This window comes from Rhinoraja longicauda, chromosome 35 (assembly GCF_053455715.1).
Source record: "Rhinoraja longicauda isolate Sanriku21f chromosome 35, sRhiLon1.1, whole genome shotgun sequence".
NCBI lineage: Eukaryota > Metazoa > Chordata > Chondrichthyes > Rajiformes > Arhynchobatidae > Rhinoraja > Rhinoraja longicauda.
The window spans coordinates 7,899,555-7,919,616 of record NC_135987.1 but is presented as its reverse complement, the minus strand read 5'-3'; the positions used below and the strand labels follow the sequence as shown (position 1 = coordinate 7,919,616).

General features: G+C 37.1%; 1 protein-coding gene across 1 annotated transcript in view; it reads left to right on the top strand.

The window, feature by feature from the left end:
* The window catches only part of LOC144609987 (anthrax toxin receptor 1-like), a 70,224-nt gene that overhangs the window by 29,355 nt on the left and 20,807 nt on the right, over positions 1 to 20,062 (top strand). The window contains exons 6-14 of the mRNA XM_078428406.1: positions 46 to 125; positions 209 to 277; positions 1,039 to 1,119; positions 1,289 to 1,349; positions 8,380 to 8,478; positions 11,236 to 11,305; positions 13,772 to 13,850; positions 17,360 to 17,455; positions 19,922 to 19,960. Of these exons, the coding sequence (XP_078284532.1) occupies positions 46 to 125; positions 209 to 277; positions 1,039 to 1,119; positions 1,289 to 1,349; positions 8,380 to 8,478; positions 11,236 to 11,305; positions 13,772 to 13,850; positions 17,360 to 17,455; positions 19,922 to 19,960 (674 nt within the window). The remainder of the gene's footprint in view (positions 1 to 45; positions 126 to 208; positions 278 to 1,038; positions 1,120 to 1,288; positions 1,350 to 8,379; positions 8,479 to 11,235; positions 11,306 to 13,771; positions 13,851 to 17,359; positions 17,456 to 19,921; positions 19,961 to 20,062) is intronic.

Below are 20,062 nucleotides of genomic sequence, written 5' to 3'. Positions count from 1 at the left end.
AAGTACATATTAGAAAAAGTATTAATTGTGATTCTACAACCACAGGACTTCGAGCTGCTAGTGTCATCATTGCATTGACAGATGGGGAATTAATTGCCGACGTGTATGACCGCACACAAGCAGAAGTAAGTACTCTTAGCTATTAAACAAAGAAAGTCTTAGTTTATCTCTAGTACCAGCAAAATTTAACAAATTTCTTTTTGCATAGGCTGAAAGAGCGAGAAGTTTTGGAGCTACAATTTATTGTGTTGGTGTGAAAGATTTCAATGAAACTCAGGTACAATGTACATTATTTTGATTTTTATTTATCTAAAATAAAATTTACGTTATGCTTTCCAAAGATCACAAATGGCACACCCATGGCAAGGATCACGTGGTGACAGGTAGAGAGTAATGTTGATCGTTAACCGTGTTTTCTCTGCTCTTTCCCTCTATTGTGCTTTAGCCACTATATTCCTGTTTTTGCAACCTTCATAAGTCAAGACCTAATGTAGGATTATTGCTGCAGTAACCTTTCTCAGTGGCTGCATTGAGAGAGTTAATGCGTACTTTGAGCAATCACTGAAGATATTGCAAAAGGACAAACAGCCAGAGATCATTTCTATTTTGCAGGAATGATGCTGCAAAGTTTGTGTATTCTTTTCCACATTGGTAGTTATGCAAAAACCATAAATTAACATTGTATCATCCAGATCTTCTGGATGCTGCAAAAAAATAAGTATACATTTTTTAAAATCATCTTTCTAGATGGTTTGAAGGGCATGATAATGTGCTAATGGACTCTAGTAAGTATTGGCATTGGTCTTGGCAGTGCTCTTAGCAGTGCAGTGCCAATGGGCCAAGAAATGACATGTCATGAAATCCTACTTGCAACATATTTTGTTTGGACCTTTGTGCATGGACGTAGTTTAAAAATATATGCATATTATTTGTATGTTTTGTTTCAAGTGTTCATTGTAATCTCCATTGAATAATGGGGAATGAACTGCCAGTGTGCCTCAATTTAATTATTATCTAACCAAAGACTTTCTTTTCTAGTTAGCCAGAATTGCTGACAGCATCAATCATGTGTTCCCAGTAACGGGTGGATTTCAAGCATTAGAAAGCATCATTGATTCGGTAGGTCCAAAGCTTTTTCTACAGTGGTGCTGATGAGATGATAAAGAAAATATTTTTCTTCAGTTCATTCAGAAAAAATGAATAAGTAAAAAGACTGTTTTTTTAAATCTCTCTGTTGTTCAAATCACAAATAAGCATCAAAATATTTTCATACTTACTGTCTTAACAGATTCTTAAGAAATCTTGCATTGAAATTCTATCAGTTGAACCATCAAGTGTCTGTGCAGGGGGTAGGTATTAATTTCTGATAAAAGTCAAAGCCTCATTAAATGATTTGATTGAAAAAACATTAATTCAAAAATGTTGATTTTACTGTAAAATCTGTTAACAAGCTTTGCATCATTCTTATGATGACATTTTAAAACGGAGTTCTTAACTGATATTGTCAAGAAACTGTTCCAACACTTTTATCTTTGGATCAATCCCAACCATGCTTAACTATTCAACACACGGTTCCTGATAATTTTAGCAACCTGTTTATCCTTCTGAGCTTTCAGTTCTAAATGTAAAATATGAAACACATAAGTTGGCTTGTGTTTGAAGAGTGCAACAGATTTCATGAAACGCACAACTGTGGGTTGCAAGGGATGTGGAATGAGGGATGTGGGGTTAAGGGGCAAAGGCAGGAGAATGGGGTTGAGAGGGGTAAGATAGATCAGCTATGGTTGAATGGTGGAGTTGACTTGATAGGCCGAATGGCCGAATCCTGCTCCTAGAATTTATGAAATGTATCTAGATAAAATATTTATAGCAAGTATGTGATCTTTCCTCTCAATGCATAAATAGTGTTTGGATGAATAAAGATTTCAACTTTTGCTGCATACCTTGTTTGCGATTAGGTTTATGTTCTTATCCTCTGAAAAACTACAATATTTCCTAATTAGCTTTGAGTAGCAACATCAGGGTTATTTGACTTTTCAAAGGGTTATAAGATTACTTTTATGATCATCATACCTAATATAAAAAACTATAAACAAGTAAGAGATATAGACTTAGCTATCAGAGGAAAAAATCCATAAAATGGGGTTCGGCTGATCTGTTCACAGCCAATAATTTTATTAAAGTAGTACATGTTAACAGCTGCTTTTGAGTTGGTTCCTGTAAATATTTCAGTATGGTTTACTTCAAGTGCTAACATAAGTTTTAATTTGTAGTTTATCATTAAATTGACAGCAAGTTAAATCTTAAACACTCATGCACAGCAGTCAAACTAATGTGTGCTATAATTTATGTTGGAAGCTTTTTTAACTTAGCTATTGCCTGAGTTGTTAGTCACAAATGTCAATATGTATGGCCATAAAGTATGATCTCCACAAAACTGATTTAAACTATCAATCTCATTGTTTAGTTTCCCCAATCTGAGGTTTATTTTGAGCATTTAATGGATGATAGCAAATCATGTGGTTACGAAATGATGATCATTTGCTTTATGAAATTAAACCATATAAGTTTTAACATTTATTCCACCTAACTCATTTGAGACAAAGTCCTGAAATATTTCCCTTTCTCCTTCCAAAGTAAGTAATTGAAAATTCATAAAGGGTAGCGCAGCGGTAGAGTTGCTGCTTTACAGCGAATGCAGCGCCGGATACGGGTGCTGCACTGTAAGGAGTTTGTACGTTCTCCCCGTGACCTGCGTGGGTTTTCTCCGAGATCTTCGGTTTCCTCCCACACTCCAAAGACGTACAGGTATGTAGGTTAATTGGCTGGGTAAATGTAAAAATTGTCCCTAAATTGTGTAGGATAGTGTTGATGTACGGGGATCGCTGGGCGGCACAGACTTGGAGGGCCGAAAAGGCCTGTTTCCGGCTGTATTATATATGATATATGATATGATAAAGAAGATAACACAAAAAGTTGGAGTAACTCAGTGGGTCAGACAGCTTCTCTGGAGAAAATGAACAGGTGATGTTTTGGGTCAAGACTCTTCTGACTCAAAGCTTTCCATAGCATGAAACCAACAATTTATTGTATTCCTGTTTATTTCCTTCCTATCTAGTACTGAGCAGATATTTATTCCCTTATATCAATGGGAAAAAGCTTCATCAATAATTGTCTGAAAATAATCCTGAATGTCCATTTAAATTGATGGTTTGATTGCCTAATTAAGAATAATTGGATTAAAATAAAACAGAAATTGCTTATAGGCATTTACTCTAAATAAAATATAAAATATGAAAAAATAGTTTTGGTAACTTAAATCTTACAATAATTATATCATATATCATATCATATATATACAGCGCGGAAACAGGCCTTTTTTCGGCCCACCAAATGCAAATGATGTATCGACAAAATGTAGTTTATGTGCCTACTTAAATTATGTCATTAAATAAATAATGGTGATAACTATTTAGGGCTAATTTTAACCCAGCCCATTGAGTTGGGAAATTGACAATATTGAAAAAAACAATGGTTTTAATCTCCACCCTGTTTCTCCTCATTTATTGATTAGCATTCCAACTGTTCGCTTTGGTTAAAATGACTAGGTATAATCAATAACATTTAAGACTCCAATCATTCAAATAATTTCAGTCACTGCAGGAAAAGGTTTTTTCCATAAAACCTTTCAGCAGTTGCCAGGACATGTTTTCCATGTTCGTGGAATATCTATACTGCTTATTCTAATAATTTCAAGGCTATGAACTCTAATACAAATGGTCATTCCTGAATTGTGACAGGCATGTGTGAAGATATCACTGGTTTCCTTACATGCCATTTCATGATTCCTGCCTCTACACTGATGGATTCATGGTCAACATTTGCATCCTGCAGTTCCTGATATAGAGTAACATGCTGATATCTTGGTAATAAGGCTGATTTAAAATGACCAGGACGTGCAGCCTGCAAACAGGCCATCAATTTGGAGTTGGAGGAGCATTGGATATAAGCTGACAGCATCATTGCTTTGATTATATTCATGGTACATAGACATGATTGAAAGGTTTTGCTGGATGTGGCATCTTACTGGCCACGTCAACTATCAGGTGTGGATGCAAACAGTCAGCTTCTCATCAGAGTAACAAAAGCAAAGCCGACAGCACAGCCAGCGCGCACCAGCTTCAACCCACCATCTCGCTGCCAGCGCTGCCTGATTATTTCAGAGTTGACCTTTTTCCCTTCGCTATCTTGTCAAAATCGACAAATGTACAATCTGACAGTAACTAAGGAAGAAAAGGACTCGGTCACAGTCAGAAACTGAAATTAAATAGAATTAGCCATTTCGGCATTCATCTTTCATAATAATCACATGCAGCTGGGCACGAGTAAGAATTTGATTTGTAAGCTGGTCTATAAGTTTGAACAAGAGAAGAAATTAATGTAAAATTAAACTGGAATACTTTATTGTAATGACTTGTTATTCAAGATTTGAGCTGGTTGCTAGCTGACAGAATGGAGGTTTTGCGTTATATCTCGGCTGACATGGCAAGTGAGACATCAGAAGAGCAATAGATGTAAGCTATAATGACGTGATTAAACCCTACGACATTAACAAGAGGGCAATTCACAGTTTTTTATATTCATAGCTTTATTTGTCTTGTGCCAACCATTTTTTAATTTGTTTTCCTGAGATTGTTAAATTTTCATTATGAACATTAACATCTATATTTATTAATATTTCTTAAATATTCTAAATAAGAATTTCAATCTACTGCCATTAATCGTAATCATCTTTTAATGTAAGACAACACAGTTTTAATTATGGACCAAAACCGATTCAATTGGTCCATTGTGAGAACTATTAAGGTTAATACTATAAAATGTGGAACATTATAGCAAGCTCAATTTTTTAAATAATCATTTTTTTGTCAGGAAATAAAACTGCTCTGGTACTTGGAGGCTAAAATATAATTTAAAGCTACACAAGCATGTGACCTATGGGATGTAACTCAATTAAAGTGACTATGACTCTATAGGTGGCACCAAAGAAAGTATTTAACACAATATAGAGTCTCCCAAACAGCTAATGAAAAATAACTGAAATTGGGCTTCCATTTGTCAATCTTCACATATATACCCTTAACATTACACTAATTGTAGAATGAAAGAAACATAATATGTACAAAATAAATCTTTGATCTGTGAATTCATTAAGCTAGAGGGAAGATATACAAATTAATGATGTACAATTAGTTAAAATCTGCCTATAACAAGTTGGATTTGACAATCAAGATGGAAAATAAGTACATGGGGAATGGAAGAAACATGAGGTCATTTGGCCTTTGTGTCTGACCCACTATTCAATATGATCACGTCTAAACTTTTAACTCTGTGTCACTTTCCTGTGCTGACCCCTCATCCCCTGTTTCTTTGAATATCTAGAAATCTATCATCGGAACCATTGATATTGATTGTGAACAGTTAGGGACCCAACACCGATCCCGCTGGTCATAACCTCCCACTACAAAGCTCGTCTCTTTATTACTACTTTCGTTTTCTGTCTGTTAACCAGCCATCAATCAAGAGCAGTATTTTGTCTCAACACCCTGCACTTGATTTTTAAAAATAATTTCTTGCATGGCTTCATATTGAAAGCTTGCTGATGGTCACCACATCATCTGGATCATTCTGACTTATTTTCCTAGGATAGGAATGAGTGATCATAATAAGTTATCCGTTTCACAATTCCTTTTAAATTTGATCCAATCCTGGATCGATTATTTTCCAAGTCCCATGTTACTTCATCCTTAAGATGAAGACGTACAGGTATGTAGGTTAATTGGCTGGGCAAATGTAAAAAAAAAAAATTGTCCCTAGTGGGTGTAGGATAGTATTAATGTGCGGGGATCGCTGGGCGGTGCTGACCCGGTGGGCTGAAGGGCCTGTTTCTGCGCTGTATCTCTAAATCTAAAAATCTAAATATCCGATCACTATATTTTCCCGAAGATGGACACTAAATGCTGGAGTAACTCAGCGGGACAGGCAGCGTCTCTGGAGAGAAGGAATGGGTGATGTTTTGGGTCAAAACTCTTCTTCAGACTGATGAACCTGATGACCAGGTTCCCCCCTATATTTTCCCTACTACTTGTTTTAGGTTAGGTGGTCTACGGTTCCTATTTTCTCTAAGTAATCTTTTTTAGATTGTAAGATTACATTTGTCACCTTGCAATCTGTTAACAATTCTGAAATCTGTTGGATTTTGGAAGATGACAAACAGAGCATCCACCTTTTCAATAACCCCCTCCTCTGAAACCTTAGGAATCTTTAGTCATCAGTTCTGGGGATTTATTATCTTAAAATTCCTTTAATTTCTCCAGTACTTGTTTTTTTTTTCCAATATTAATTTATTTTATATTCTATATTCTCACCTATAGTTCCCAACACACCCTCGGAAGTTTTTGGTGTCCTTTCCCAGGAAGACAGGCACACAGTATTTGTTTGCAAATACTGAAATATTGTTTGGATGTCTGAAGAAAGGTTTTGACCCGAATCGTCAGAGATGCTGTCTGTCCCGCTGAGTGACTCCAGCATTTTGTGTCTATCTTCAGTATTTATTTACTTGCTTTCTCGTATCCTTATTCTCCTGCCCCAGTCAGTAAAAGCCCACGTCCACTTTAGTTCTTCTTTGCTTTTAATGAGAAGATAGCTAAAACTCCTTTTGACGTATTGACATGCTGAATCACTGTATGAAGCAGGCTACACAATATGCTTTGTGTCTTATTTTGATAGAAAACATGATCCATATAAAAAATAAACTGAAGTGACAGACTGTACTCAGACTTTTACAACTCTAGTTTGGCTTCTCAAATATTTAAACGGTGTTGTGACTAATGTATTTTATTGGTAGGATTTATTACATCTATATACTGCTTTTGTTCAAGGGAAAAGAGATACCAGACCTAGTCTCAATCATCTCAACAAGCAGTGGTACTCTTACCTTTGAGTCAAATTATTATATCACTCTGGTGGAATACTAATGGAGTCCTGCATTATTTGAGGTGCAATATTTTAGAAAAAATATTAAATTAATCTCCCTATAACACCCCAGGTATTTCTAATGATCTCTTGGCACTAGTTTGAAAAACTAAGGGGTTGTCCCCATGTCTTGGGCAATATTGCTTAATATCATCAAAAAGATAATTTGATCTTGCATGTGGAATTTGTAGAATCTGACTACAATTTTGGATTTTTTTGTATGTTACAACGTGATTACTCATTATATCATTGGATATAATAATACATAATAATACATTCTTTTATATAGCGCTTTTCTGGAAACTCAAAGACACTTTACAGAGTAAACAAAACATTAAAATAAATAAACAAACAAAAGATTTATCCAGACGGAGAAGCGGCGAACAAACAGCGCCAGCGTCCGCTCACGTCAGGGTCCGGTAAATGGTTGACAATAAACAATAAACAGTAAATGGTTGACAGTAAACAATAAAGAACACAAGACACACAATTACAGTTTAACACAGACAACCATCACAGTGATTCCTCCAGGCACACCCTCACTGTGATGGAAGGCAAAGAAAAGTCTTATCTCCTCCTCATTCTTCTCCCGCGGTCAGGCAGTCAAACTTCCAAACAAGGTATTTGGAATCACATAAATCAAGAACAGTGCGGCAGAAATCCCAAACTTTATTTTACTTTTTCATGTAATTCCCTTTTCCAGACATATTTAACTAAATTCAATCTACAATGATGAACAGCTTTGGTCATCCAAATTTCAAGAAACATAAATTGAACACGTAAACTCCAAAAGTATTGACATTTAATTAAATCAGTTAAAATTTGTACTTGATTTATGTTTCAAATAAATAACACAACTTCTGAAATTAATGCAGTGCTGAAATCAAAGATTATTGAATAAGTGCCATGACAAGCTCATATTAAAAAGATATTTCCTTATAACAAGAAATACAAGTGTGCTGAGTATGTGCGAAAAATGGAAGGAATTGGTCACATTAACCTGCTTGCTTAAAACATTCAGAATTAAAGTTATTTTGGAAATGGTGCATAAATTCAAATTGTGTTGACACAACATAAAGAAACACGACGAAGCTCCATCAGTCGATGTTAGGAACGCATTGAATTCTCAGCTGCATTCACTGGATATTGATAGAGAATCCATTACTACATGGTGTGGTCAAGCCTGGGTTTGTGTTTTTTTTATGACTCCATTGTTAATCTTCACATGTAATGCAATTCTCAAACAAGTCTCATACAAATATCCGCATTTTAAATATTTAATGAATTTTTGCTTCAGTGTTGATAGACAGTTCTAATATTTATGTTATTTTGCTATTGTTACAGAATCGTATCAGGTTGTGGTAAGAGGCAATGGATTTTCTCATGCACGGAGCATTGATCAAGTTCTTTGCAGCTTCAAGATAAATGACACAGAGGTGATAAGTGAGTACAGTTCTAAATTTATAACCTACCATTTTCAGTCTCGAGATTTCTTAAACAATAACTCTACTGTATTCGGTCTGATGATTCACACTTGATTATTGCTAAAATTAGGACCAAGTCATCTTGCTTTAATCTATTCAGACAGGATGGCAAATATGTTTTGTAATCGGGCAGTAAGCAGCAATTGACATTTCCGATTTCACAAAGATATATTTCTTAATACCTAATTTATAATTGGATAACCAAAGATAATTAGATCTAATATCAGATTATAATTAATTATCATGATCATGTTTGCTTTTACATTTACGTAAAACAAAATTTTCCCTGCCACACCGTGCAATTTATAAATGGACATTTGGAATGCATTAATTTTTTTTAAATATATTGAAAATTCCAGTTTATTGTTGCAATTTTAAGCATAACTAACCAGTTTTTTCAATATCTGCTATAATGGACAATTACTATTTTTCTACTTTCATTCTCGATTCAGTAACCTCCATGTCATTCTGAAGATTATTGATTTGATCACAGAATGATCTCAGACTATATCACCAAGATTCATTCAGTTTGAGAGCTTCCGTTCAAAGCCCAGCTTTATCCTACTATTCCACGAAGGAATCCTCCAGAAGCTAAGTTTGCTAGTCTTGGCAAAGTCATTTGAGGGTAGGAGGGAAATTTCTCAAGAGACTTCCTTTCAACTACTCAAGCTTACCTTCTGGCAAGTCAGCTGAAGAGTTGCATTCATGTAACAAATGGAAATACTTTGTTGGATGAACCTTTCCTTGCCTTTCAGTGAGCAGAACATGAATGAACAAGGAAAGATAAAGCAGTCAGAAAATGCTCATTTTTGACAATCTATTTTTCACATTTTTTTTGTAATTTTATCAGATTTTATGTTACTATTTGTAGGGGATTCAACATCAAAGCTCATATTTCTGCAGCTATAAAATTTTAATATGTACTTGAAACTTAAGCATGTTTGCAGGTAGTTTGGGTTTGGGGTCTACAAACAAGAATAATAAATTACTGAAATTTTATATTGTTTGAAGTTGTAAAAGAAGAAAAAGGGTCATATCAGTGGAAAAAAGGGCACAGGAAAAGGGCACAGGAAAAGGGCATTTATCCTCTCACATCAATGGTCAATGGTACTTTAATCAGTGTCAACTTAACAAGTTGTCCATTTCCCCAGATGTGCTCGCATAGTGAGTGTGTACATTTTTTCACTAAAGTATTAATCTAATTCTCTTTTGAAAATTATTTTTGATTCTGCTTACACTATCATTTTAGTAAATGCTATATAGATTACCACAAGATTGCAGGACAAATATCACCTCGCATCTTCTATATATATTTTGTCAATTACCTTAAACATGCATCCTTTGATTGCCAACCTGACTTCCACCGGTTAATCAAAGAATAATTTCAAACTGAGTGCACTGCAGTGAATGGTAAGTGCTTTTTCCTTTCACTGCTGAGGTACTTGTTCAACAGACATCTCAGTGGATTACCATTGCTATGGCCATGAGTGACCACCTAGTGTGGCCAAGTGGACTGAGGCAAAGACATGCTCATCAGTGAAGAGCCTCTAGCTGCAGAATCTTCAGAGGTACCACATCCAAACTGGCCCTCTTTGATGAGGATATTCAAAGTCTCTGTTTTTTCCAATGCTGTCATCACCGAGATATATGACATTCTCCAGGAGGACTTCAATCACGGTCTTGTGACTGGACTGCCTTTTCTGTGAAGATTAAGGTTACATAGATTCTCAACTTCCTCACCACTAGATTCTCAATTTCATTTTGCATTTCCAAGCAGAATTGTATTCATTTTTCAGGATCTGGATGTGGTTGGCATGGACAGCTATTACTGCCCATTCCTAATTCCCATTTTGAAGATAGTTTTGAACCACCATTTTGAGATGCTGAACTTCTCACAATAAAAGCAGCTCAAAAGGAGTTGAGTGATGAGTTCCAGAACTTGGACCCGGCTGTGGTAAATTTCCAGCTCAGTTTGAGGAGCAAATTGGGAACCCTCAGGTGATGGCATTGCCATCTGTCTACTGCCTTTGTCCTTCTTGGTTGTGTAGGTTAGAGGTTTGGGAGGTGCTGCCAAAGTAGCAGTTTCAAACTATACCATATTAAAAAGATTCATGGATGAGACAAATAAATATAAGGGGGGGGGGGGGTATTTTGTGCACCTTAAAATTAGAAAAATAAAATCCATTTTAATTACTAAGAAGGTGAGAAATGATGTGGTAACTGAGGAACTATGTGGGTTTATGAAATACAAGAAGTGAACAGAAAAATATAACAAGCAATTGGGAGGATAAGTGGTATTTTGGGCTTTATTACATCTGGTTTGGAGTAGAATGACAATAAAAAAAATTCCGAGGTTTTAGGGCACTCAGGTAGAGTATCATGTGCACCTGCAGCCACCATGACGAGAACAGAAATGACCTCTAGTCAATAGCCCTAAAACCCGTAATAGTATTGGCAACACCTCTATGACACCAAAATTCATAAACTAATGAATGGTGACGATAACTTGATTTTTCTTTGTGCACCACCCAAAATATTTTATTGATGAGGCAATAGTAACTACTGCCTTTAACTCAGTAAAATATCCCAAGATTATTCACATTAAATAAAAATTTACACCAGAACATACTATATTATTCTGAGTACATTTGATTGCTTTTTGACATATTCACAATTAATAAAGTTTCATGCACTGACAAATATTTATCATTTTTAGCTGAGAAACCTCTTGTTGTGGAGGATAATTATTTACTCTGCACTGCTCCAGTGATAGATGAAGTTGGAATGTGAGTAATGCATTATGATTTTTGTATCATGTGAAATGCTTTCAATTAAGTGTAATTCTTACTAGGACAAATTCCGAGTTATAAGAATAATACAATGATTCCTGTTCAGCAATCCTGGTCAGAATTATCATATACAGTCATTGATTCTGCTCATCACTATTGACTGAAAATAACTTGAGACCATTAAACCCATTGGGTGCATGCCAGTTCTTTACACATTAGTGTCTACAGCAGTAATAGGAGCAATCAAAATTTACACTGTAGCTGTTTGATCTTCCACTGCAACTGTTAGACATCGGGTGTCTGTCCCTTCTGATGAGGCAAATGGTAAAGATTGTAGAAGCGTATAAAACAATAATTAAGAAGGGATGAGCTAAAGGAGAATTAGATGCCTGGAGGATAAAAGTTTTGAGAATGGTATTGAGTGTTCAGGATAGGTCATTCACACAATATTCTTTCTCATGACTGAGTAGAACACATGACATGTGACTGACAATCATTCATTTTCCACTTCGGCCAGCGTTACATTCTACTTTGTTAATAAATATTTACTGTTTTTTTACAAATTTCAGAAAGAATAAGGTTGTACTTCAGTTACATAATTTGACAAAATGTGCTGTATTAATAGAAAACTGTTTGATAGCAAGAAATAAGGTTATGATGAATTGAGTTATCAGGCATACAATAGTTACTGAGTTAATTTTAAAGATATATTGATAATTTAGAAATGAAAAGGAAGAAATTTTGAAATATACCTCAAAAAAAGATGGTTGACAAACAACAAAGAAGACAATTACAAAAATAATCTCCAAGATTTTGAAATGTTAATAGAATAGACAGGCAGATGCAAGAAATTAAATACTACTAAATAAAACCAGGAATGGAAGAACAAACTCCCCATCAGATGCTAAATACAAGAAAACATAGAAGTCCAATTATACAATGTCAATAAACTGTGAATGAAGATAGGTGATGTAATATTTAGATTGCTTAATGATTAATAAACCAGCCAGGATACATTTAAAGTATGAAGTAAGTTTCGGAGTCATTATTGAAAATGCATTGAAACTCTGAAAAATACACAGTTTAAAAGGGCAAGAAATAATGAAATTTAAAATTGTAGTTACTTCTACCAAACTAAAGAATATTACATATAAAAGATAATCATGAAAGATTTTAACAGGATATCAATAGGATGAATGGCGAAAGAACATTTCCTTAAGAGTCAGTAATGAAAGAGCAGCACTTTTAAAATGTCATCAAGTGGATGATAAAATAACTTAGAAGTGTTTTTATATGGAAATTTGTTGGAGAAATATGTTTGGCACAGGTAACATGAGGTGAGCTTCACAGTGGCCTTAAATGGAAGAGCATAAAATAAATTGAGAAAATAACATGCAAGATTGTGAGAAAAGAATAATGCTGTAGGTTTAGTGGCAGAGGCTCATCAGGATAAATGTTGATGTCGATGTTTCAGATTCATTCTTAAACAGAAGTTAAAGTTTTGGCCAATGTACTGTCCGCTAAAGCTGTAAAATTCTCATTCATGAACAAGTTCAAGCGATCAAAACCAGATGCAGTTCCACGTGACAGTATTAATCCAAAATTGAATTATGAAAAAAATGCTTGCAGTGAACGAAATATCACAGTGAAGACAGTAAAAAATGAGGCGAACTCAGTCTTTGGTTAACCAGATATCTAAATTAGTGCTTAACTGGAAATTCCGCACAGAGTGGAATTGTGGTTTCCTGTAGATGTGTTTGTTGAGACTGGATATTAACCCAAATCATTTTAATGTTTCCTTTGCTGCATCTCTAGTAACGGGAATAAATGTTATAGTTTTCTGTAGTAATGGAGAAACTTATATCTTTACAGTTAAAGAATTTCAAACAATAGTCTTGAGGTCCTTAAAATAGAATATACTGCCTCCTCATCTGTTGTATTGCCTGAATGAGAGGCTGCAGCAGTGGAAAGGCATTGTTTTCCAACCATCCAGAGCTGCACAGTTAGCATCCTGAGAATAGTATCTTACTTCCTATAACGACTTAATACATTCAGCCCATTCGGCCTATACTAGCTCTTAACAAAGCAATCCTCATCAGTCCCATACCCCCTTCATACATTTCCCTGCAGCTCATTCTTATTCATATGGCTATCAATTATTTGTCACCTGCCTAAACTAAGGGATGACTTACACTGGCCAATTAACCTACTGGCAGACCTTTTGGGTTGTGGAAAGGAACTGGGGCTCAAGGCAGAAACCTACGAGGTTTTGAAGAACATGGAAAATCTTGATACACAGAACCTCATTCCCATCAAATGTAATGGTATAGAAATTCCATTGCAACACTTCCACTTCACTGTACTGTTTATATACTGCATTAGAACAATGTTCAGTACAAATTGAATTGGATTTCTACCTGGTGAATTGAGAGATTGAAATCATTATTGATGTTTTTCTTTTAGGGTGGTTTACCTGCAAGTGAGCATGAACCAGGGGTTAACATTCATCTCGAGTTCTGTCAGCATCACCAGTACACATTGTGTAAGTACGCATTAGGTCGTGTAAGTGAAAAGAAAATTATTTAAGTTGTCAACTAAGTAATTTGGAAAGGAAATAATATACCCAGTTGCACATGAAGTCAAAATTTGCCAGTTATTTCTTGAACAGCAACTTGCACATGTTTTAAATCTCATGAGGAAATAATGATCTCAGATCTACTGGAAAAAGACTGAACAAAATACAAACGTGTAACTCTAATGATTCTACTTTCCATAAGAGGAATCTTGAGAACTTCTCAAGGTTTGGTTTGGGACTGAGGAGGGGATTATTAGTGGAGCTGAGAGAAATAATTGTTTCCAATATGAAAATAATGAAAGCAAAGTAAGATCCAATGCTAAATGAACAGAAACACAAGGAACTGCAGGTGCTGATGTACAAAAAGGATACAAAGTGCTCAGGCAGCATATCTGGAGAGCATGGACAGGTGATACCCTTCTTCAGACTGATTGTGGTGTGGGAGGAGAAAGCTGGAAGAGAGGTCGGAGCAGGACCTCTCTTAACAAATAGGAGGTGTGCAAAGAACATCTGGAAATAAGCCGCTGAGCTTTGGGTTACTGGGAAACATCTGGGGCAGACTCTCAAGGAACATCTGGATAGAGGTCACAAACATCAGGGCACAAACAGAAGCAGCTGCAAACATCTGGATGTTGGCAGGAATCAGCTGTCGGCTTGGAGGGTTGGGATGGCAGAACATCTGGTGAGCTGCCTGGCAAGTGATAGTTGGATACAGGTGAGATTGGGGGGGTGGGGGGGGTGTTGTTTGGTAGGTAGATGGATGGACAAAGGCCAAAGATAATGAGACAAAAAGTGTGAGAGAAGGATAAAAGAGTACGAATTGTGAAGACAGAGGAAGACGTGACCAAAAAGGATGATGAGGGCAGAGCTGTAGATGTTGTGTACATGGACTTCAGTAAGGCGTTCAACAAGGTTCCACATGGTAGGCTGCCGTGGAAAGTTAGATCGCATGGGATCCAAGGAGAGATAGCTGAATGGATAGCAAATTGGCTCCATGGAAGGAAGCAGAGGGTAATGGTGGAAGATTGCTTCTCAGACTGGATGCCTGTGACTACTGTGCCTCAAGGTTCGGTGCTGGGCCCGTTACTGTTTGTCATCTACATCAATGATTTGGATGAGAACATGTGGGGCAAGATTAGAAAATTTACTGATGATACAAAAGTTAGTGGTTTTGCAGACAGTGAAAATGGTTGTGAACGATTGCAGCAGAATCTGGATCGACTGGCCAGGTGGGCGGAGGAATGGTTGATAGAATTTAATACAGAAAAGTGTGAGGTGTTGCATTTTGGGACGTCAAACATGGGCAGGACCTACACAGTAAATGGTAGGCCTCTGGGTAGTGTTGTAGAGCAGAGGGATCTAGGAATACAGGTTCATGGTTCCTTGAATGTCAAGTTGCAGATAGATAAGGTGGTCAAAAAGGCTTTTGGCACTTTGGCCTTCATCAGTCAGAGTATTGAGTATAGAAGTTGGGAGGTCATGTTGCAGTTGTATAAGACGTTGGTGAGACTACATTTAGAATATTGTGTTCAGTTCTGGGCACCATGTTTTAGGAAAGATATTGTCAAGCTTGAAAGGGTTCAGAAAAGATTTACGACGATGTTGCCAGGACTAGAGGGCGTGAGCGATAGGGAGAGGTTGAGTAGGTTGGGTTTCTATTCCATGGAGCGCAGGATGAGGGGAGATCTTATAGAGGTATACAAAATCATGAGACGAATAGATCCAGTAGATGCACAGAGTCTTTTGCCCAGAGTAGGGAAATCGAGGACCATAGGTTCAAGGTGAAGGGGAAAAGATTTAATAGGAATCCGAGGGGTAACTTTTTCACACAAAGGGTGGTGGAGTATGGAACAAGCTGCCAGAGGAGGTAGTTGAGGCCGGAAACAGTTAGACAGGTACATGGATAGGTCAGGTTTGGAAGGATATGGACCAAGCGCAGGCAAGTGGGACTAGTGTAGCTGGGACATTGTTGGCTAGTGTGGGCGAGTTGGGCCGAACGGCCTGTTTCCACACTGCATCACTCTATGACACTCTAAATGAGTGAATCCGATGTTCCTGATTGGCCTTCTTTATATCAGCTATATAAAGAATTGACTATGCCACCATTTTGCCAAACTCAGTCCATCAAGGCTGCTAGATCTCTTGGTTGCTAATTATTTTAACTCCCCTTCTGACTACTATCCTGGGCCCCTACCATTGCCAGAGTGAAGCCACATGCAAACTGGAGGAACAGCACCACTTATTCCACTTGAGTACCTCACAACCTAATGGTATAAACATTGAATTCTCCAATTTCAGGCAGCTAATCTACTAACAAACCTGACCTGCTAAATGAACAAAGGCAGATTATTGGGACATAAACGTGAAGAGTAGACTTAGAAATTGGTATAATGCACATTGAAAGAATTTGAAAGGGGTAAGACTTGAAAATTAATTCTGGGAGGCATGGGGACCTATAAGATCTTGGCATTTTCAGGGTGTAAGCCTTTGGAATAAGAATGTGTTCATGCCATTTTGGATGAATTGTAGTTTCAGATTTAAAATTAATGACGAGGGAAATCATGCTTCAAAAAAATGAAGGTGTGAATAATTATTTTTCATTACAATGCTGATGTTATAATTTATTTTTCTAATAAGATCATTGTTGATAGCTCTTGCATTCCCCATAAAAATATTAACAGAAGGTAAATGAATGTTGATAATGGTAGAATAAAGAAAAACTAATGAGTCACAATGAAATATAATTGGTGATGTCCCTCTGCTTTCTGTTACTGCCCAAAATTAAACTAATTTTAATGAAAAACAGAAAATGTAAGGGATACTTAGCAGGTACTTAGCAAGTACCTGCGACATGGTTGCGCAGCGGTAGAGTTGCTGCCTTACAGTGAATGCAGCGCCGGAGACTCAGGTTCGATCCTGACTACGGGCGCCGTCTGTACGGAGTTTGTACGTTCTCCCCGTGACCGTGGGTTTTCTCCGAGATCTTCGGTTTCCTCCCAAAGACGTGCAGGTATGTAGGTTAATTGGCTGGGTAAATGCAAAAATTATTCTGTTTTTTTTCTAAATTTCAGATTTCTAGCATCTCAGGAACTTTGCTCTTTGTTTAAAACTATTTTACTTATCTCTTCTGTCATTTGTTTAAGGCGAGGTATTTTTCTCGATCTTATTTCTGCCTTTGTTTTCTTTAATCTTTTTAGCTCGAAGACATCCTTGCTCACCTTACAAAACAATTTGCACTTCTCTGAGGCATCTTCAACTATTTTCTCTCATTAGCTTCCTTTTATAGAGTAAGTTTCTTTACCTCTTCCCAGCCACATGGAGCAATCGCATATTGCTATATTTTCACCATTTATTCTGAACACCAAGTATTGTAAATTATTTCACCATGTTGTATAAGTTTTGTTACATTGCAATCAATAGTGTATTTTACTTCATTACATCTCTAGTAAAAAAAAATCCTTTATTTTCATTTTCAGTCTGATGGAACAATTCTTCTAATTGCACTGTTAGTTTTGTTCCTTCTGTTGGCATTGATCCTGATGTGGTGGTTTTGGCCATTATGCTGCACAATTGTAAGTTCCCAATCAGTTCCTAAATCCTTAAGTAGTACTGCTAATGACATTACACAATGATTGCAGATTATTTTGAAAATGGGAAATTTATCCCATAATGATGTTTTGAATTTTAAATATTATGTTTCTTCCATAAATATTGCATTGACAAGGCATTCGACAAGGTTCTGCATGGTATGCTGCTCTGGAAGGTTAGATCCCATGGGATCCAAGGAGAGATACCTCAATGGATGGAAAATTGGCTTCATGGAAGGACACAGAGAGTGATGGTCAAAGGTTGCTTTTCACACTAGATACATGTGACTAGTGGTGTGCTTCAGGGTTCGATGCTGGGTCCATTGCTGGCTATCATCTGTATTAATGATTTGGGTGAGAATGTACATGGCGTGATTAGCAAGTTTGCAGATGACACAAATGTGGGTGGTATTGTAGATAATGAAGATGATTGTTAAAAATTGCAGGATCTTGATGGGCTGGGCAGTTAGGCTGAGGAGAGGTTGAGGGAATTTAATACAGAGAAATGTGAGGTGTTGCATTTTGGGAAGACTAACATGGGCAGGACCTACACAGTGAATGGTAGGGCTCTGGGGAGTGTTGTAGAGCAGAGGGATCTAGGAGTGCAGGTATATAGTTTGTTAAAAGTGGCATCACAGGTAGATAGTGTGGTCAATAAGGTGTTTGGCACATTGGCCTTCATCAGCCAGAGTATTGAGTAGAGAAGTTGGGAGGTCATGTTGCAGTTATGTAAGATGTTGGTGAGGCCACATTTACAATATTGTGTTCAGTTCTGGACACCATGTTATAGGAAATATATTGTCAAGCTGGAAAGGGTGCAGAGAAGATTTACAAGGGCTGGAGGGCCTGAACTATAGGGAGAGATTGTGCAGGCTAGGACTCTATTCCTTGGAGCGCAGGAAGATGAGGAGTGATAGGAGTTAGGCATTATAGAGGTGTACAAAATCATGAGAGGAATAGATCGGGTAGATGCGCAGTATCTTGTCCAGAGTGGGGGAATCGAGAACCAGAGGACATAGCTTTAAGGTGAGAGGAAAACTATTTAATAGGAACCTGAGGGGTAACTTTTGCACACAAAGGTTGGTGGGTGTATGGAACAAGCTGCCGGTGGAAGTAGTCGAGGCAGGTACTATCGCAACTTTTAAGAAATATTTAGACAGGTACATGGATAGGACAGATTTAGAGTGATATGGGCCAAACACAGGCAGGTAGGACTAGTGTAGATGGAACATGTTGGTCGGTTTGGGCAAGTTGGGCCGAAGGACCTGTTTTTATGCTATATAACTCTATGACTATCAATTTAGATATTATTCGAACAGCAGTTAGTGACTCCATGGGAGATTTAATCCTCACCACATTAATATTAGAAATGCCATTAAAAGATAGGTGTCAGCTCATGTTGGACATTTCCCCTTGACACAGCTAGGGAAATTGGTCCATATGGAGGCGCACTCTACCCTTTCTTAGTCTAGAAACAAGGAACAGCAGATGCTGGTTTACAAAAGAAGACATAAAATGCTGCAGTAACCCAATGGGTTACGCAACATCTCTGGAGAACATGCATAGGTGATGTTTTGGGTTGGGACCCTTTTACAGACTTAGACAATAGACAATAGGTGCAGGAGTAGGCCATACGGCCCTTCGAGCCAGCACCACCATTCAATGTGATCATGGCTGATCATTCTCAATCAGTACCCCGTTCCTGCCTTCTCCCCATACCCCCTGACTCCGCTATCCTTAAGAGCTCTATCTAGCTCTCTCTTGAATGCATTCAGAGACTTGGCCTCCACTGCCTTCTGAGGCAGTGAATTCCACACTTCTGAAGGACCTGACCCACTGAGTTACTCCAGCATTTTGTGTCTTCTATACACTTTCTTTTTTGGTTCTCCTCAAAGTGATGATAATTACCACAGAGAAACAATTCACCTCATCTCATTAGTAACCATTCCAAAATACAGCCAGGGTGGTAAATGCATAATGTCGCATATAACATAGCTGCAGGCATTGTACTCTCCCTCCTTATGGAAGTGACTTTGGGCGGCTATTGCAATACACTGCTGCCACTGTATAACAAATTACCATGCCAGTCGCAGTGGGCATCCTTTTGAGTTAGATAGTTGAACCCACAAGTTGAAGACCCATTCTGTTAATTATCTAAAAATGGCACAATACTATGTGTGATTCAACTGAACAGCTTTACCATGCCCATACGTCTTGGACAGTTAAAATAATGAGAAAACTGTTTATGTCAGTATTTTTGATGAAGCACATTTGACATTATAATTTGAAAACACTTGCCATTTGAAAAGAGAGGTAGGTATGTTTTATCTGCAAGGGAATACGATGTTTCATGACAGAAGTTTTCAAACAAAATAATTGCTATTCAACTTTACAAGTGTACTAAATTAAGAATGGTATTTTGTTTTGTAAATAGTCTTTCTTTCTAAATAGGTGATTAAAGAGCCACCACCTCCACCAATCTATGAAGAAGTAAGTTACACAATCTTCAGTTAGTTTATTTGATAATTTGTTTAACACCAGTCATTCTAATTCTATATTTTTGGGAATATTTATTTTTACTGACAACTGGTG